An 18,573-nucleotide genomic window follows, 5' to 3' on the forward strand; every position below is an offset into this window, starting at 1 on the left:
AGCCTCAGACAGTTACTAGCTGTGTGACCCTGGGCAAGTCGCTTAACTCTGCTTGCCTCAGTTTCCTCATCTGTAAAATGAGCTGCAGAAGGAAATGGCAAACCACTCTGGTATCTTTGGCAAGAAAACTCCAAATGGGGGTACAGGACATGATTGAAAAATGTCTGAACTTGCTGATAAAGGACATGCCTGGTCCTTTATCACTGTGGTACCAACTGCTTGCATGAGATAAATAGCAATAGTTTCCCTTGTCCCCCACATCCTTATTTCTAACCCTTTAATTTATTTTTCATGGTTTTTTTCGGGAGGGACTGAAGTTCTCATGACTGACAGCATCACCGTAATTGGGGACCACTTACTCGCAAAATGGTGGTGTAGTTGCTGTCACATCTGTTCTTCTGGATTTCCAAGACTTTCCCCAAACCATGGATAACACCTTTGTCAGTGGCCACATTGGTGTAGTTGACTGGGGCCTCATTTACATAGAGCTGGGAGAAAGAAGACCAAATGGACATTTTCTTATTTGCCTGGAGGGCTGGTATCTGGAGCATTCTAAACCAAGGATCTCCAAAGGGGAGGTTGGGGCTGCTGCCAGGGGGCTGTGGTGACCCCAAGGTTTGTGACCAACCAACTGGGGAATGGGAAGATGAGCATGCCCTTTTCTCACTGCAGTAGCTAACTGTGGGACTTGTTTCCATCACAATCATCCCTACCCCTATGTCCTGAGACTTCCTTACTCCGTTCTCTATCTTTAGTGTGCAAGCTCCCATCCTTCCCTCTTTTGAGCTGGGCATCAGCCCCTCAGGGTAATTATAAATTGATGCCTACCTGGGTACCCACGGCAGGAGCTGCTCAGATGCTATTGAAAAAAATCTACATCCCCTAGAATACCCACCCCAGCCCTCAAGATCATCTCTTGGTTGATACAGATGTCTACTGGAAGATGGGCTCTGGTTCCACGATAGTGACTGCTTAGTAAGAGCCAATCTCTTCTTTTCATTTTGAGTGGTCCAGAGGGAGTTGCACAGGTAAAGCAAACATGAATAGGTTATGAACTGCTCTCCAGTTATATTACCCTTTCCTACAAGCCCACCTGTTTTTCAGACTTCCTTATTGTTGTCAAAGACAATACCATCTTTCTAGTCTCCAAGTTTGACCACCTATGTATCATCCCTGATTCACCCTACATATCCAATCACCTGGCAAATCTTGTTGCTTCTACCCCCATAATACTCCTCATATCTGTCAACTGCTTTCCAGCACACAGCCATTCCATTTTGGGACAGTTCTAATCATTAAGGAGTTTTTTTTTTTTTGCATCAGACCTTTATCTTCATCTCTGTAACATCTACCCATCATTTCCATTTGTACTACCCAGTTCCAAGCAAAAGGATTTGATGACCTTGTCTCATGACAGTCCTTGCAATCCTTGAAGGTAGCTATCAGGTCCCTCCTAAGTCTCCTCTTTTAAAGAACAAGCATTCCTAGTTGTGGTAGGTGATCATTGAATGCTCTTGTGTCCAGCTCCTTCATTCTAGCCACCCTCCTTTGGACATGCTCTCACTTTTTGATATCCTTCCCAAAATGTGGTGCCCAGGACTGGAAAGATGGGCATTGCCTATAAGGTCTATAATAAGCCCATAAGTCAGACTAGTGATTGAAGATGGAAGCCTTGAGAAATAAGGGTGCCACTCACCTGACCATTTCGGAGAAAGAAGCCAACAAGGTAGGAAACTCCCAGCATGGTCTCCCGGTGCATGCCATTGTATAGATCATTCTTCAGGAGCTTCTCCTCTAAAACAATATGATACCGGAGTGTGCTCTCTTCCTGACAATATACAATTTTGATCCATTAGCCCCTCATCAGGTGTGGCCTACCTTGTGCTTAAAAGCGTTGTATTATTTACTTTATGCTGCATATATTTTATACCTCATTGTTCCCCTTACTAGAATGTAAATTCACTGCTAATAAGGATTGTTTCATTTCTTTGTATTTATATAACCAACTGTGGGTGCTTAATAAATGCATGTTGATTGATGGCTAAGTGTCAGACCTTGTTCTAGATACTGTGGTGAACCCAAAGACATAGGAAACCCTGGTCCCTACCCTCTAAGAGTTTCCAATCTAATGAGATAAACCTGAATTGAAAGAATTGACTGAACAGAGTACAGAATTGGCTTGTTCTTGGAGATCTGGCTAATACTATGTAGTACAAAGAGATGGAGAAAGAAAGAAATGTACCCTACTCATATGGCAAAACTGAAGGGTTAAGTTATAAATTAATGGCCTTGAGACAATTACATAGCAACAGTGCAAGGATGCTATGTAGTGTGGTGGAGATACATAAACATGACAAAATGAAATTCATAATAGACAGATAAGTGACAAAGAACAGATGTAGATAGTTAGTATCCCCAAATATTTCAGGGAGAGACATCACCATGGGCCAGATTGATTGGGGAGAGGTCACAAGAAGTGGGAATTGGGGTGAGCCTTGCAGGGGGGCCAGAATTCAGAGGTAGAGAAGATGGAAGGCATGGAAGACAGGATGATAGGCTCATAAACTCAGAGCTAGTAAGGGTTAAAGGCTCATTAGTGATGAGCTGAAAGGGACCTCAAAAGCCATCTATGTCACTCTTTTCATTTTACAGATGAGAAAACTGAGGCATAGGAAAGCTAAGTGACTTGCCTAAGGTCACATGGCTAGTGTCAGAGGTGGGATTTGAATGCAGGTCTTCTTGACCCCAAATGTAGCACCCAATGCCATACTACATGAACAAAGATACAGAGGCAGGGATGTATAAAGCATGTGAGCTGTGAGCATAAGGAAAAGGTAATTCACACACATGCACAAAAATTAACTCACAGGGACAGTGGGAAAAGAGCCACATTTGAAGTCAGAAGACCTAGCTTGGTTACTTACCACCTGTGTAAATTCAGGCTAGTGGCTTAACCTTTTCAGGCCTCAGTTTCCACATCTTAAAATGAGGGGCTTGGACTAGGTGGTTTCTGACTTCCCATCCCACTCTAAATCTATGACCCTCAATTCCTGGACACAGGTGAGCATTCTAAGTGAATAAAAGTAGAGCCCATAGCCATGGGGCTTGTGTCTAATACATACTAGTGTGCCAATCTTTTTTTCCCTGATGTAATTCTCAATGGCTTCATTATTTGGGGCAAATACTGTGTAGGTATCAGCAGCTTCAATTGCAGTGGCCAGATTATATTGCTAGAGTTAGGGAGGAAAAAAAAGAACATGTAAATGGTTTTATTTCCCACAGAAACGAAATGACTCTGTCCCCAAGACAACATGAATACTTGCAATGATGTAGCTCCGGAAGATGGAATAGTCAGGCATCTGATCCAATCGGTTGAGAAGGTTGGGTAATGAGGTGCTCATACTTCTTTGGGGCAACAGGACCTAGAGGAAGGATCCCAAGAATATCTTTAATCTGGATCATATGCAATTTGCCCTGCTGATGTGGTGTGCCAGGTAATATGTTTCAATAGCCAGAGTAGTAGTAATGAGAGACTCTGCTAGCTTTCCAAATTGTTGAATGATTGGGGAACTGAGAACATTTCTAAGTCTTAGCGGCAAGATCAGCAAGATCTCCTGGGGTATTAGAATTGTAAACCTAGAAGAGACCTTGGGATGTCTTTTTAGTCCAACCTTCTGTCTCAAGCTGAAAGCTTCCTAGCCTGGAGGAAATTTCATAATCTCTCCCACAGAACACATTCCAATGCTGATCCATCTATGGTCTTGGGGAATGGGCCAGGGAATTGGTATTTCTCTTGCTACTGTAGTTTGAGTACATTTATCAAGGGCATGCTATGAAAAAAATAACAACTACAATCCACTATAGATTTTTCTATTAAATGGCCCCTCATTCTTCTAGTCCAGGGGTGGGGAACCTGTGGCCTCGAGGCCACATGTGGCCCTTAGGTCCCCAAGTGTGGTCCTGTTTGGATTCAAAGTGCCGCACTTGAGGACCAAGAGGGTCACATGTGGCCTCCAGGCTGCAGGTTCCCCACCCCTGTTCTAGTTTAATGGTTTTTTATCTTCGTTGTGTCATAGATCCCTTTGGCATTCTGGTGATGCCCATGGATGCCTTCTCAGAATCATGTTTTTAAATAATTGAAGGAAACACTAAATTTCATTTTGAGGTTAGTGAAAACAATGATGTAATTTTCTTTTTTTTTTCTCATCCAAGTTCAGAGATGCCCCAGATATCTATCAAGGCTATGACGCTCTGGTCTAAGTGACACCTTTTTGGATCATCTTGATTATTCATAACTCCCTCTTAAATTATGCTGGAATGGCCAACTTTCTGTTTATTTGTATTTGTTCTTTTTATATTCATTCTACTTAGAGAGGTACTTGTTGTAAGCCCCTTGTGAGTAGGGATTATTTCATTTTTTGTTTTTGCATAGTCAGGGCCCAGTACAGTACTTGTGGATTAATTTACCTCTTCTTTGAGATACATGATTCATTTCAATGAATTTGAGTTCACTTTAATTAAGCACTGTCTGATATTGAAGTTGTCTGGGATTATGTGATCATGGATTTAGACCTGGAAAAGACCTTACTGGTGTTTGTCATTTTCAGATGAGGAAACCAAGTTCCAGTGAAGTGGCTTAGGATCTAATTGATCTTATTAATTAGATTAACTAGAATCATTGATCTAAAGCTGGAAGGACCCTCCAAAGCCATCTCCTGCAATCTCCTCATTTTATATCCGAGGAAAGGTGACTTAGAGAACCAGAATATGAAGCCATATGAATATGGTTCTAACCCCAAGTTCTTTCTGTTTCCCAATGCAGCCTCTCATGAGAACCTTAGAGGGTGGGTGGGATTCAGGGAGACTCATTATGCCCTGGTTGCCTTAATAGATAGATGCAGAGGCCAATGTTTACTGCGTGAGGGTGGGGGTTGACAAGCTGTTCAAAGATGGCTCTACTTCTAATTCTGCTTCTAAGATGGCTCTGAATCCTAATGGTCAGTATGGAGAAGGAAAGACTCAGGGTCCATGGTAGCCATTTGTAAGTACTTAAGGGCTCTCATATAGAGGAGACATTCCGCTCACTCTGCTTGACTCTAGATGGCAGAATGAGGTGGAAGTCACAGAAAGGTAGATTCTAGCTCAAAACAAGGAAAATACTTTCTAATGACACAAGCTGTCCAAAATGGAATGAGATGCTTCGGGAGGTACTAAGTTTCTCCTCACTGGGGGTCAGCAAGAGGAAACAGGATGTGAGCACTTGTTGGGGATACTATGGAGTGAATTCTTGCTATGGTAACAGTCAGTCAATTAACATATATTATTTAGTGTTTGCTAATTGCCAGGAATTGTGCTAAGCACTGGGGATACAAAGAAAGACAAAACCAGGCCCTGCCCTCAGAGAGTTCATAGTCTAAAAATGGACACAGTATGCAGGCAACCAGCTACATACCTGATGTATAGGGAAGATGGAATGTAAAGCACCTCTTAGAATCGTAAGATCATAGATTTAGAGCTGGAAGGGACCATAGAGGTGGCCGAATTTCACCTCTTTCCTTTTACAGATTAGGAAGCTGAGGCTCAAGGAAATGAAGTGATTTATCTAAGGTCATAGAGATATTGCATAGCCTTTGAGGTCCTTTTCAGCCTTAAGAGTTTGTGATTGTGACATAAAGGGTTGAGAATATGGAGGATGTGAAAATCAGGGATCATAGGATCAGGGAGAAGTCTCTATTTTTGCAGTATTTATTTTTTTTAAAAGACTGAATCAGAAAGGGAAAAAATATCTAATATAAGTAATGTGGTTTTGCATTATATTCAGGCCCAGACTCAGCATGGATTCTGGAAATGATGAGTCACCTGCTGAGAAATGTCAGGCAGCTCAGTGCCAGTGTGGTACAATGGGCTCACGATCTCATCTGCGCAAGAGATTGCCCCAAGAATTCTGAATAATAGTTTCTATTTCCTAAGTTGACAATAGATGACTTTTTCCTGCATCTCATGATAAAAGAAACCAGTGAGCGAAATATCAGGTGTCTAATTATAGTTAAAATGAAGATAGCTAATTAGTTTATTTTCCCCTCCATGTCTTTCTCTCTCTGTCCTCCCCCCAGATATGAATGTCCTCTAGGTCCTGTTTCCAGTTTTAAATGAAACTCAAATACTGTGGCTATTACTATCCGTGTGACCTTGAAGAAATCTCTTCCCTTCTTACTATCTTAGAGATGTTTTCTTATCTGGAAAATGAGAAAGCTGGATTAGATGGTCTCCCAGGTCCCTTGCCCCTCTGAATCTCTAATCCTGAGATCTCAAAGACTCAAACACAAGTTCTTGGTGGAGGGGAAAGGATGCTGGATTGAGAATCAGAAAACTTGGCTTGGAGTCCCAGTTCTGCTATATGTCATCTGTGTGGCCCTGGACAAGTTCCTCACTGGTTAAAAAAAAAGAGGAGGCTGGATCCAACGCCCTTTAAGGCTCTTTCCAGCCTTAAAACTGATGGTGCTAAGATCTTAAATTCCATTTCTGCAAATTTTAATTCTTTCCTATCCTTCATTCCTCTCCAGGCTGTATGTATGACTGTTGGGTTTTATCCACAATGTCCCAGACACCTCTCCATCCTGGAAGCTCTCTGCAGCCCTGGACTTCACACGCTGGAAGTGCCCTATATCTTCCTCCCTCTGATTGGCTGGTTCCCCTCAGAACCTCCATTTTAAGGAGGAAGCCCAAGCCAGCCATGGCTCATTCCTTTCCAGGCTGTGCTCCTGACTGCCTTCCTCCTCCCAAATTCTCCCCTACAAAGTCTACAGTGTACTTGCCTCTCCCCAATCTCCTCCCTCCTTCCAGCTTCTCTCAATAGAATGTAAGCTCTTTGAGGGCAGGGACAGTCTTTCTTTTTGGTTGTATTTGTATTCTCAGCACTTAGCACAGGGCCTGGCACTCTGTAAGTACTTAATAATAGCTCCTTGACCTCACTTAACAAGCTCTTAATCACTCAAAACAAAAGCCTTAGGAGAAGATAAAAATCTTATCCATTTTTTTCGTTCTGGTTCCCCTCTTCTGATAGGGAGAAGGGAGAGAACTGTTTATATATAATCTTTATATTTATATATAATCTTTCCTCCCTCTTTTCTACTCTATTTGAACTTATGATTCAAACACACTGGCTAACAGGAGCATTGCATAGACACCAAGAATACCAGGTTCTTTATCTGCACTTTTCCCCACCTTTTTTTTATTTTTTATTTTGTTATCAGACCAGTGATTTCTTCGGTATAGGGAGACTCTGGGGAGGAACAACCTGTACCAGAATACAGATGAACACCTACTTTGAAGCATGTTTCACACTGGACAAAGCCTTTCTGACTCCCTTCTGACTCACACAGTGCTTGGCATACAGTAGGCTCTTAATAAATGTTCATTGATTTTACTAGGTTACCTCTAGGGTGTCTCAGACCTTACAAGGATCAGGGGAAGGGGAAGGAGTTTGAGACGTGTAGAAATGAGAGTAAGCAAAACTTTAGAGGAATGGCAAGACAAGCAGAGAGATGGATTTTTTCTACTCATGCAGCGATCCCACCATGGAATCTGAATTTGGTTAATTTAAATATGGGCTCAAAGACTGACCTATCAATCAATAAGTATTTATTAAGGAACTGTGATATGCCAAGCAATGTGTTAAGGTCCAGGGATACAAAGACAAAAATGAAAAAAAGTCCCCACCCTCAAGAAGCTTATATTCTAATGAAAGAGGCAGCATGTACATGTATGGGTAAGTGAAACAAATCTTCAGTACAAAAGAAAATAGTAAATAAAGGTAAACTTGGAAGACGACTCAAAAAAAAATGTTTATTGAGTGACTGAGTTGTCAGACTTTTTGAAAGCATCCATATCTAGGGTCTGTAAATGATGATGGGTAACCTCTCTGAGCCTCAATTTCCTCATCAGTTACATTTGGACTACAGAAATTTGGGTTAAATGGCCACTAAGGTCTCTTCTGGGCAGCTAGGTGGAGTCAGGAAGACTCATTTTCCTGAGTTCAAATCTGGCCTCAGACACTTACCAGTTGTGTGACCCTGGACAAGTCACTTTACCCTCTTCGCCTCAGCTTCCTCACCTGTAAAATGAGCTGGAGAACGAAATGGCAAACCACTCCAGTATCTTTGCTAAGGAAACCCCAAATGGGGTCAGGAGGAGTTGGACACAATTGAAAAATGACTGAAGAACAAGGTTCCTTCTAGGTTTAAATCTATGCTCCTATGATCCTCTGACAAAAAGATTGGTTTCAGAGAAACCTGGGGAACCTCACGTGAACTGATGCAAAGAAAGGTAAGCAGAACCAGGAGAACCATTTATATGATAACATCGTAAAGACAATAACTTGGAAAGACTTAACAACTCTGGTTAATTCAACCACTAACCATGATTTCAGAGGACTGATGACGAAACCTACTATCTATTTCCTGACAAAGAGGTGAGAGATTTAGGATACATAATGAGACGTACATTTTTGGACTTGGCCAATGTGGGGATTTAATTTGCTTGTGTATGAGTATATATACATACATACTTATCTTTACATATGTATATACATTTTTATATCTATAAATGCACTTTAAATCAGGAGGGGGTGATGGGTGGTGGGAGGGAGAAAAAATGGGTGTATAAAAATGAAATGAAAATAGTTAAAGATTGAAGCACGGTAGTTTTATTTTTGCATTAGATTAATGAAAAAAATTTCTTTAAATGGAAAAAGAGGGATAAAGGTGAATGCAGGTGCTGAAGGGTTAGCACTGTTCCTAGAGTCAGAGGACCTGGGTTCAAATCAGACCTCTAGTGTCTGACCTTGGACAAGTTACTTTTGCTCTCTGAGCCTTAATTTCTCCTCCTGTAAAATGAGGGGTTTAGACTCTATGGCCTTTGAAGTGCCTTCCAAGTCTACATCTATGAGCCAATAAGTTAGTGGTGTCAGACTCCAATAGAAATGATCCCTGCCAGCCCTATGCTAACCTAGAAAATCACAAATTAACATCAGCTATGTTGTATTGTATTTTTGTTTCTTTTGTTAATTATTTCCCAAGGATATTTTAATCTGGTTCCTGCAGCCCCACCCACCCACCCCACTCCCTCAGAAGAAGGCCATGTGTTTGACACCTTTGCTATCCATCACTTCCCCTCCCTGCCCCTATAAAATGATGAGGTTGGACAAGTTAGCTTTTGAGGTTCTTTCCAGCTAGGGGAGAAAGGGAAGGAAATAAGCATTTATTAAGTACCTACTATGTGCCAGGCTTCATGCTAAGCATTTTGAAAATATCATCCCATTTGATCCTCACAACAACCCTGGGAATGAGGTGCTATTATTAGCCCCATTTTATAGTTGAGGAAACTGAGGAAGACAGAGATTAAGTGACTTACTTGCCCTCAGTCACACAGTTAGTGAGTATCTTAGGCCAGACTTGAACCCAGGTCTTCCTTACTCTAGGTCCAGTGCTCTACCCACTTGTCTACCTATGGATCTAGGACCCTGTGATTTTGTGGTCAGAGGGAAGTATCATTTATTGGAAAGAAAACACAGCTGGGACTCAGCAGACCAAAATTTTAACCTAGGCTCTGCTTCTAAGTAGCTGTGTGACCTTGGGCCAGTCATTTTCCCAGGGTCTCAGTTTCCTGCTCTCTAAGATGAGGGAGTTGGACTAGTTGGTTTCAAAGGTCCCTTCCCACTCTAGACTTCTAAGGATTCCATGATTCCCCCTGGAAGATCCTGTTCAGGAGAAATGTGAGAAAGAAGATGAAGACCAAACCTGGCTTCGTCAGAGAGAAGCAAATCGATACCTTGTCGATGACATGGATGATGCCGTTTGTGGCCGCGTTGTCGCTGTCCACAATGTTGGCTCCTTCGATGGTGATGTTCTGTAACAAAAACAAGATCGGTAAAGCAGGCTGGAGGGGACAAGCTCTCTGGGTGTGCAGCTTTGTGGCTGCTGCTGGGGCAGAGGGGAGTTAGAGCCAGCAGAGGGTTCCCAGGCAATTTATCTAACAATCCTGCCTGTTTCTTTGTGAAAGAGGGAAGAGTGGGGATGGAGGCATCATAGCATTACAGAAGTAGGATTGTCAAAGTATTCTGAAGTCATGAAGTCCAATCCCTCCCTTCCCTTGCCATTTAACAGAGAGGGAAACTGAGGCCAAGAGAGATGAAGTGACTGGTTCAAGGGCACACAGGATACAGAGTCTATGCCAGGTTAAAAATGGATCTGTCAGCAATAGGGCCTCTTCTTTCCCTATGACTTCTCTTCTCTCTTCCCATCCAGTTACCATCATCTTGTCCCAGAAATTCCCAATGAGAATAGGAGTGTTGAATTTGGAATCACAGGATCCGTGTTTGAATCCCAACTCTGCCACTTAAAATACATGTGTGACCTTCATCATTTACCCTCTTAGGGCCTCAGTTTCCTCATCCGCAAAATGAAGGGTTGGACTAGAAGACCTTCATTTAAAGTGATTTTGGTTTAATCTATGAGCCTCTGACCTGAAGTATCCTTTATTTCTCCAATTTGGGATTTCCCTCTACAAATATGTTATCTATCATAGAGTACCCACATGACCTCAAGGTCAAATCCTGCCTTGGATACATAATAGTTAAGTGACTTTGGACAAGTCACTTAATTTCTTGGTCACCCCAGGCAACTGCCTAAGACTTCAGGCATGGAGGAGTGGCCCATCTGATTGGTAAGGGGAGTTTCCTGATAAGGGAATTCCCTATCTGAAGACATCCATAAATCCAGACTGAAACAAACACAGAAAATTTATGAAAAGGAGGAAGTAAAAAAACTCCATTTGGTAAATACGGTTTTCTGAGTATAGCATGAATAGTTGGCTGGCAAGTCACCTAACCTCTCCAGGCCTCAGTTTCCTCATCTGTAAAATAAGAATTTGGACTAGGTCTCTACATTATAGTTCAAATCTATCATCTTATGATCTGTATAACAGGCAATCAATCAATCAATCGACATTTATTAAGCAATCACTATGTTCCAGGGACACGCTTCCTGTGCTAAGTTCTGGGAGTACAAAGAAAAAGTGAATACACTTCCTGTGCTCAAAAGGCTTACATTTTAATGGAGGAGACAATAGGCACACACATAATATATGCAGGGAGACAGAAGAAAATGATAACTGTTTTTGAAGCTTTCTTACCCCATTCACTTTAGCTAAATGAAGAAAATTTCCTTGCAAAGATGTAGCGAGCATGTCTGAAGAGGACAGGATCTGCAGGTCTGAGGTTCTATAGGTGCCCACCAGGGCATGATACCTAAAACCAAAGGTCACAAGGATGAGGTCTGAAGACAACATTGGCATTAAAAAAAATCAACATCTTGTACAGGAGAAGGGGCAGAAGGGATGCTATTGAGAAATGTGGGACCAGAAGAAGATATGAATTGGTCATGGGGTGAGAACGGATAGATGTGCTCCAATATCATGGGATATTGTGCCAAACAGAAGAGGAAGATGTTAGAGGAAGGCCCACCCGGCCATTGGACGAATCCTCTGGAGAGAAGGTATGGGAGAACATGGATGTAGGTTGTGGAATTATGAGTCTAGAGATAGGTGGAAAATCAGAAGCCACAGAGAAAGTCATATATGTAATCATAGATTTAGAACTGGAAGGGACCTCTAGGGCTACCTAGTCTAACCCTCTTCATTTTACAGATAGGGAAACTGAGGTCAGAAAGGTTAAGTGACTTGTCCAAAGTCACACAAGGAGTAAATGTCAGAGATGGGACTGAACCCATGTGCTCTGACTCCATGGTTGGTATCATGCCACAGAGGATGAGAAGATATGGATGGGCTATGATCTCATACAGGTACAGGCTCATAAATCTACAACTGAGAAGGACCTCCAAAGGCCATCTAGTCTTCATTTCACAGATAAGGAAACTGAGGCCCAGAAGTTAAATGACTTGCCCAAAGTCATATAGATAGGGTCAAAGGTAGGAATTTAAACCTAGGCCTGATCCCAGAACCAGTGCCTCTAATTACTGCCTTCAATAATTATTGGAGAGCCTGCCCCAATTAATGAGATCTCAGGTTCGTCAAAGTATGTCTTGTAGAATCACTTCAGAAAAGTGTCATGGGGAGCTAATGGATTCATCCTTCAAGATCTGTTCATAGACAACAATCAATGGATGTCAGTTAGTCAGGGAACTAAACATGAGCTGTACTTACTTAATTAGGGTTGGAATATTGCTTTTTGACAACCAAAAGGTCTTTTCATCCTGGTCCATGTTCTTGATGGCTTGTTGGGAAGGCACCAGGACTGTAAGGTTGGAGGCACCTGCGAGCATCGCTTGTGAAGAGGCTTCCTAAACCACAGTCAGAGCAAGAGGAGATGGGTTCCACACATGAAACTGGAGGCTACAGGTAGTGGTAGCTATGTGGATAGCCTGGGAGGGGCCATGGGTTATAAGTCTTGGATACTGCAGGGACTATTCCCAGGGGGGATCCTGGGGTTGGGTGGGTGAGGTCCCTTGGGTTGTGGTTGGTGGGGAGATGGGGATCATTCAGAGTAGTTAGTGAGTTCTGGACTTTTTTTTTTTTTCTGGGAGGGGCTCTGAGATATAACCCAGGAATTTTCTATAAGGATGTAAAGAGCATTTTGTTTGTTTTGTGCCCCAGCACCTAGGAGATTTCCTAGTACATTTTGCTTGGGTGGTTGGGTTGGAATGAGGCATCATTGTGATTTCATTGGTGTAGAGAAAGCTATGTGAAGATATTCCATCTTTTAATGCACATGGGCACTTGCTCTGCTCATGAATTATTGTCTCAGAGTGTCCTCTGCGGGGCACTGAGGGATTAAACAACTTGCCTGGGGTCACAGTTAGTATGTGGCCAAGACTTAACCCAGGTCTTCTTGACTCTGAGGTTAGTGCTCTGTCTCTATCAGAAACATACTGGTGGGATTGGATTGGAAATTTCCATTCAGACTTTCAATATTATATCAAAAAATTAGATATGCCAGAGGTTGATTACTGCCAAAATACAAATATTCCTAGGAAGGCCACCTGTGAAGTAAGTAGTCATGTAGATGTTAGTATAAATAGGGATAGGAATTCAGTTCTTGGTAGGAGAGTGGGAGAGAATGAAGGTCTTCAGAGCCTGGGGGATGGCTAGAAACTAGAGGACTAAAGACAGACTTGTCCTACTTCGTAAATTTCCCTAGTGTTGGCTTCAGGTAAGACCTCATACACCCTTTTGACTGGGGACCAGGATAAACAGGCTGTAATAAAATTAAGTCATTTGGAGAAATGACTCGGGATACTTTCCTTGCCAAGAGGAAGGGCTTAATGTTACTGCACAGTAGAACTTATTGGGAAGGCTCAAAAGACAAAGAGAATCTCTCGAGAATAAAGGAAATGCAGGAAAAAAACAAAACACATCTATTATGTACCAAGTAGCGAAGGGAATAAGCATTTATTAAGTGCCAGGTAGTGAGCTAATTACTTTATAAGTGTTATGTCATTTGAACCTTACAACCACTCTGGTACTATTATACCCATTTTATAGTTGAGAAAACTGAAGCTGAGAGAGGTCAGGTGACTTGCCCAGGGTCACACAGCTTATAAATGTCTGAGGCTGGATTTGAACTCATGATCTTCCTGACTAGAGACCTGTGCTCTATCCACTGTGCCACCTAGTTGCCTCTCAACCCTGAGTCTTTGCAAGGCCTGTGCTCCGTTCCTGAATGCTTTTCCTCCTCATCTCTTCCTCTTGGAACCTCTAGCCCCCTTCAAGGATTAACTCAAGTACTGAACCTTACAAGAGACCTTTCCTTATCTCTCCACTTTTTCCTTCTGCTCCCCAGTCTCCCTTTCTAGAATGTAAGCTCCTTGAGAGCAGGGACCGCTTTTCTTTTTTCTCTTTGCATCCTTACAGTCAACCACAGTGCCTGGCACATAGTAGGTGCTTAAAAATGCTTGTTTAATTGAATTTAATTCTGAGAGTTAGGCGTGAGTCTTGAAGGCCAAAGGCAGGGTCTTTGCTTCCTATGTTAAGTTGGCACTCTTCTCCCTAGGCCTTCACCATAGGGAGGAAAGGGACATAAGAATCTAACCATGTTTATCCTCCAGGGCCCAGCTCCTTTTTAATCAAATTCATTTAATCTCCCCAAGATTGTATATGCTATCCAATTACTCCAAAGTTCAAATAAATATACTTACATTTACCCATTGGTTAAATATGGTGGCTTCTGACAGAAGAGACAGTTCCTTATTCATGTGAATGTGAACAAAAGTGGGAGAGAAGGAGAGAGAGGGAGAGGGAAAGAAGAAGGGAGAGAGAGAAAAAGGGGGAGGGGAGACGAAAGGGAAAGAGGCAGAAGGAGAGGGAAAGAGAGACATGGAGAGAGAGAGGGAGAAAGAGAGAGGGGGAGGGGGAGGGGAGAGAAAAAGAGTGGGAGAGGAAGAGAGAGAGGGAAGGAGGAGAAGGGAGGAAGTCAAGGGCAAAGGAGAGAGGAAGGGAAAAGAAAGGAAGGCAAGAAGGGTGGGGAAAAGAGATGTGCCAGAAAGGAGGGGGGAAGAAAAAGAAAGAGGGAGAGAGAACACACAAGAGAAAGACCAATTAGAAGCATCATCACAGTGCATTTCTAGCTTAGTACATTTTTAACTTTCCAGGCTCTGAGCTCATGCCTGCCAGTCTCCCTGACGGAGACATTAATGAGTTCATTAGCTATTAGACAACTTGCCCACTGCCAGATTTGCTCGTTATCTTAATTCTTGGCAGATTTTGTTATTCCAAAGACTGGTGAAGAAATAATCCCATGAGCAAAGTCAGGGGGAGCCATTGAAATAGTTCCAACACCCAACTCAGGCGCTCCATCCTTTTCTGAGTCAGCCTCCTCTGACTATTCTCTCTCTTCTCACTCATCCCAACAACAAGAAAGATCTCCCTCCCTCCTTGAACTCTAATAGCATTTTCTTTGGGCTTTGCTCTTATATTTATCATGTTCTGATGTATGTTAAAGGTATTTGTGCATTGCTTTGTCTTATCCCTTAGAGTTCAAGCTCCTTGAGGGTAAAAAATAATAAAATAAAAATAAATAAAATCTATTATAAACATAAGTAATAAAATATAACAAATATAAATTTATCAATAATAGTAAAATAAATACAACTTGATAAATATATTACTAACATTGCATTAAATATACCAAATAGATAAAATACAATTTATTTTAATATTTAATATGAAATGATATTAATTGGTACTGATTAGCATTGGCAGAGAAAATTCTTCACCAAGAACTCCCTTTGTTGATTTAAGCACAGACACACAAAAAATTATTAACAAGTAGCATCATTTAAAAAATTCTAGACCTCTTACAATTTCATACACTACTCAGAATGTCTCTTGGATATTCAAGTGGAAATATCTATGTCTGTCCCTACATCTGAATTTTTGTTGTTTCAATCATGTCTGACTCTCCATGACCACAATTTAGGATTTTCTTCACAAAGATCCAGGAGTGGTTTGCCATTTCTTTCTCTAGCTCATTATACAGATGAAGAAACCGAGGCAAACAGAGTGAAGTGACTTGCCCAGGGTCACACAGAGAGTATGTTTCTGAGGCTAGATTTGAACTCAGAAAGATAAGTCTTCCTGACTTCAGGCTGGGCACTCTATCCACTGTGCCACCTAGCTGTGTTCATCTGAATTTGCCTTACATTTATTCTGTGTTGTCCCAAAAGTCTTAGTTTTAAAACAGCAACAAGACTTTTGGGACACTCTGTATATGTCTCTGTATTTATGTATGTATATATTACACAATACACGTATTACATATGTAATTTATATATTATTTGATACTTATCAGGGGTTCTTAACCTGGCGGTCTATAAACTTAAAAAATGTAGTTGAACAACCATATTTCAAAAATAATTGGTGTCCTTTGTAAGTCTTTGTGTTTTATTTTATGCATTTAAAAACATTATTCTGAGAAGGGCTCTTCAGGTTTTACTGGATTTCCAGAGGGGCCCATAACACTTGAGAACTTGAGAATTCCTAAAACGTCATTTTCCTATGGAGAATTCCCCACAAAGGAATTAGTCTACTCATGTGGTTTGGCACCTTTTCTGCAGCTTAGGGTCTTAGAGAGATGCCTGGGGCACTGGAGCTAAAGTGATTTACCCAAGGTACTACAGCCAGGATGGGTCAGGGTCAGGACTCCAACCTAAGTTTACCTTACTCTAAGGCCAGCTCTCTGTCTACTTTGCCAGACTGACTCTTGTAAGTAGCACTATTGTATATAATACATATATAAAGAGAGGGGCAAGATGGAGCAATGGATAGAGAGTTGACCTCAGAGTGTGGAACATAAGTTCCTTGAGGACATGAATTGTCTCATTTTTCTCTTTGTATCCCAAGTCCTGGCATGAAGTAATCCTTTAATAAATGTTTGTTCATTGACTGTAATCTGGGAGGTTAAAGCTGAACATATACAGTACATATATTTGGGATTCATCTGTATAATGAGAATAATTTAGCCTTTTGAATATACGAGATCTTCAAGGGAACATACAGCGGGTAAAAGCAGAAAACTGAGGATTCCCCTTGGAGAATACCCACATTTAGGAGGTAAAGGCATGGGAATGGAGTCAGGTGAGGCAGAGAAGGAGTAGTCAGAGAGGTAGGAGAAGAATCGCGACAGCAACATATCAGAGAAGTCAAGTCAAGAGAGAATTTTGTGGCAATAAGAACCATCCGATATTGAAAAACGCTTGAGGAAAATGAAGATGGTAGTTGACCCATTGGGTCTGGGATTCTCTAGGTCACTGGTGACCTTTGTGGATGTTTTGAATATAGTAGAAATGGAGGGAGCAAGACCAAAATGGCGCAGTGCATGGTGAGTAAATGAAGACTCCTATCAATTTAGATAGGGAGTCAAAAACTAGACTGCTGGGTTGAGTGAAGACTTTTTTTAAAGTCTAGGTAGGATTTGACCTCTCTGCAGTACGAGAGAGCACCAACTCCCTTAAAATTCTACTGAGATTGATTTCTTTATGGAGTGGGCTTCTTCCCAATTATTCCAAGTATTGGCTTGTAAGCATCCTCCAACTGATTGCCTCGGTAGGTAACAGCCCAATTGATTCTTCCCATGGCTTGTCCCAAATTGGAGAGCATTCTTTTGAGGAATGTGAAGGCACGGATGTACAGGCCACTTGTGACAAACCTGACTTACCAAACACATGGACCCTGTTTGCATTTTGGGATAAGGCACTATTATAGGATTGATAAAGCTGAATTGATTCTGAATGGAATCAGTTTAAAGCCAGCTCATCTGGAAAAGTAGTCCCATTATGGTAATAGGCATGGGATAATGCAGAGAAAGGATGTTGTCAAGGGGATTTGAGAGGAGAGAGACTTTAGAAGCTGGTATCTATGGCAGCCCCAGAGAAGTTCTTTGTGATACATGAATATTCATCATTCACCCACTATGGGAAACTCACAGATTGGTGCACTTGAAAAGATGAGAATAATAGAATTTTGTATCCTTCGTAACTCTTAGAGCTCATCTAATCTAAACTTTGCCTCTTAGAAGCCCCAACTTCCTTCAAGAATCAGGTCAAATATTTTCCACAGGGATCTTTTCTGGTTCCCCCAGTTGCTGGTGCCTTCCTCTCTAATGCTACCTTCCAATGGTTCTGTATGTATCTTGTATGTATTGATTTACGTCCATGTCTCTCATTTGAATGTAAGACCCTCAAGGAATTGGAAACAAAGTCCATAGAAGGCTATCTTTTGGGGAATGGTTAAACAAATTGTGGTTTTGTGAATATAGCAGAATCTTACTGTGTTGTGAAAGATGATCAGTGTGATGGATATAGAGAAGCATGAGATTTATATGAACTGATGTAGAATGAAGGAAGCAGAACCAGGAAAACAACAGACATAATGACAACAATGTAAATGAAAATAACTATCACCACAAAACAATCAAAAAATGAATGTTGCAACATTAGAAAGAATAAATTTGGCCCCAAAGAGGGAGATAAGAGAAAACACTCCCCTCCCTAAACCTTACTGAATGTGGGGAGTTCATTGCATATAAATACTAACTTTTTTTTAACATATGAAGTTTCTGTCATGTTCCAGGTGCTGTGCTAGGGGCATTGGGCATTATTCTAAGTACTAGATGAAGAAAATGGTGCCCACCAAGAAGAAATGGCTCCCAGGTCCCTTGACTCTCAGGTCAGTGCACTTCTTTGTCTCCTCCTGATAGAGTTCTCTGTCAGTGTGCTAAGAGGTTAATACTAGTGGCCCAGGGAAGGACTTGCTACAATTATAGTTGTCATGCAAACAGTTTAATCTTTCCAATACACAGATGGATTTTGGATCTCATTTATTTGGGAGTGGCCTTCTGCAACGCCAATCACAACCCCATTTTGCCCGCCCATCCTGTGCCCATTGTTGCCATGCTCAGTGTTCTCCTCAGACATTCCACCCAATGTGAGAGAAGACTTCCTAGATTTCTCCTGACCTCAAGAGGGCACCGATGGAGTGCCTGGGCTGTTCATTTGTCATTCC

At 41.7% G+C, this 18,573-nt stretch overlaps 1 protein-coding gene across 2 annotated transcripts in view; it reads right to left on the reverse strand.

The window, feature by feature from the left end:
- Positions 1 to 18,573, reverse strand: part of STAB2 (stabilin 2) — a 164,216-nt gene that overhangs the window by 79,210 nt on the left and 66,433 nt on the right. For both annotated transcript variants that reach the window (XM_027855863.1, XM_027855864.1), the window contains exons 28-35: positions 14,211 to 14,258; positions 12,220 to 12,356; positions 11,191 to 11,305; positions 9,829 to 9,906; positions 3,324 to 3,422; positions 3,123 to 3,230; positions 1,697 to 1,828; positions 360 to 488 (exon numbers count right to left, since the gene is read on the reverse strand). In XM_027855863.1, coding sequence (XP_027711664.1) covers positions 360 to 488; positions 1,697 to 1,828; positions 3,123 to 3,230; positions 3,324 to 3,422; positions 9,829 to 9,906; positions 11,191 to 11,305; positions 12,220 to 12,356; positions 14,211 to 14,258 — 846 coding nt within the window. The remainder of the gene's footprint in view (positions 1 to 359; positions 489 to 1,696; positions 1,829 to 3,122; positions 3,231 to 3,323; positions 3,423 to 9,828; positions 9,907 to 11,190; positions 11,306 to 12,219; positions 12,357 to 14,210; positions 14,259 to 18,573) is intronic.

This window comes from Vombatus ursinus, unplaced genomic scaffold (genome assembly GCF_900497805.2).
Source record: "Vombatus ursinus unplaced genomic scaffold, bare-nosed wombat genome assembly UNPS02011334.1, whole genome shotgun sequence".
NCBI lineage: Eukaryota > Metazoa > Chordata > Mammalia > Diprotodontia > Vombatidae > Vombatus > Vombatus ursinus.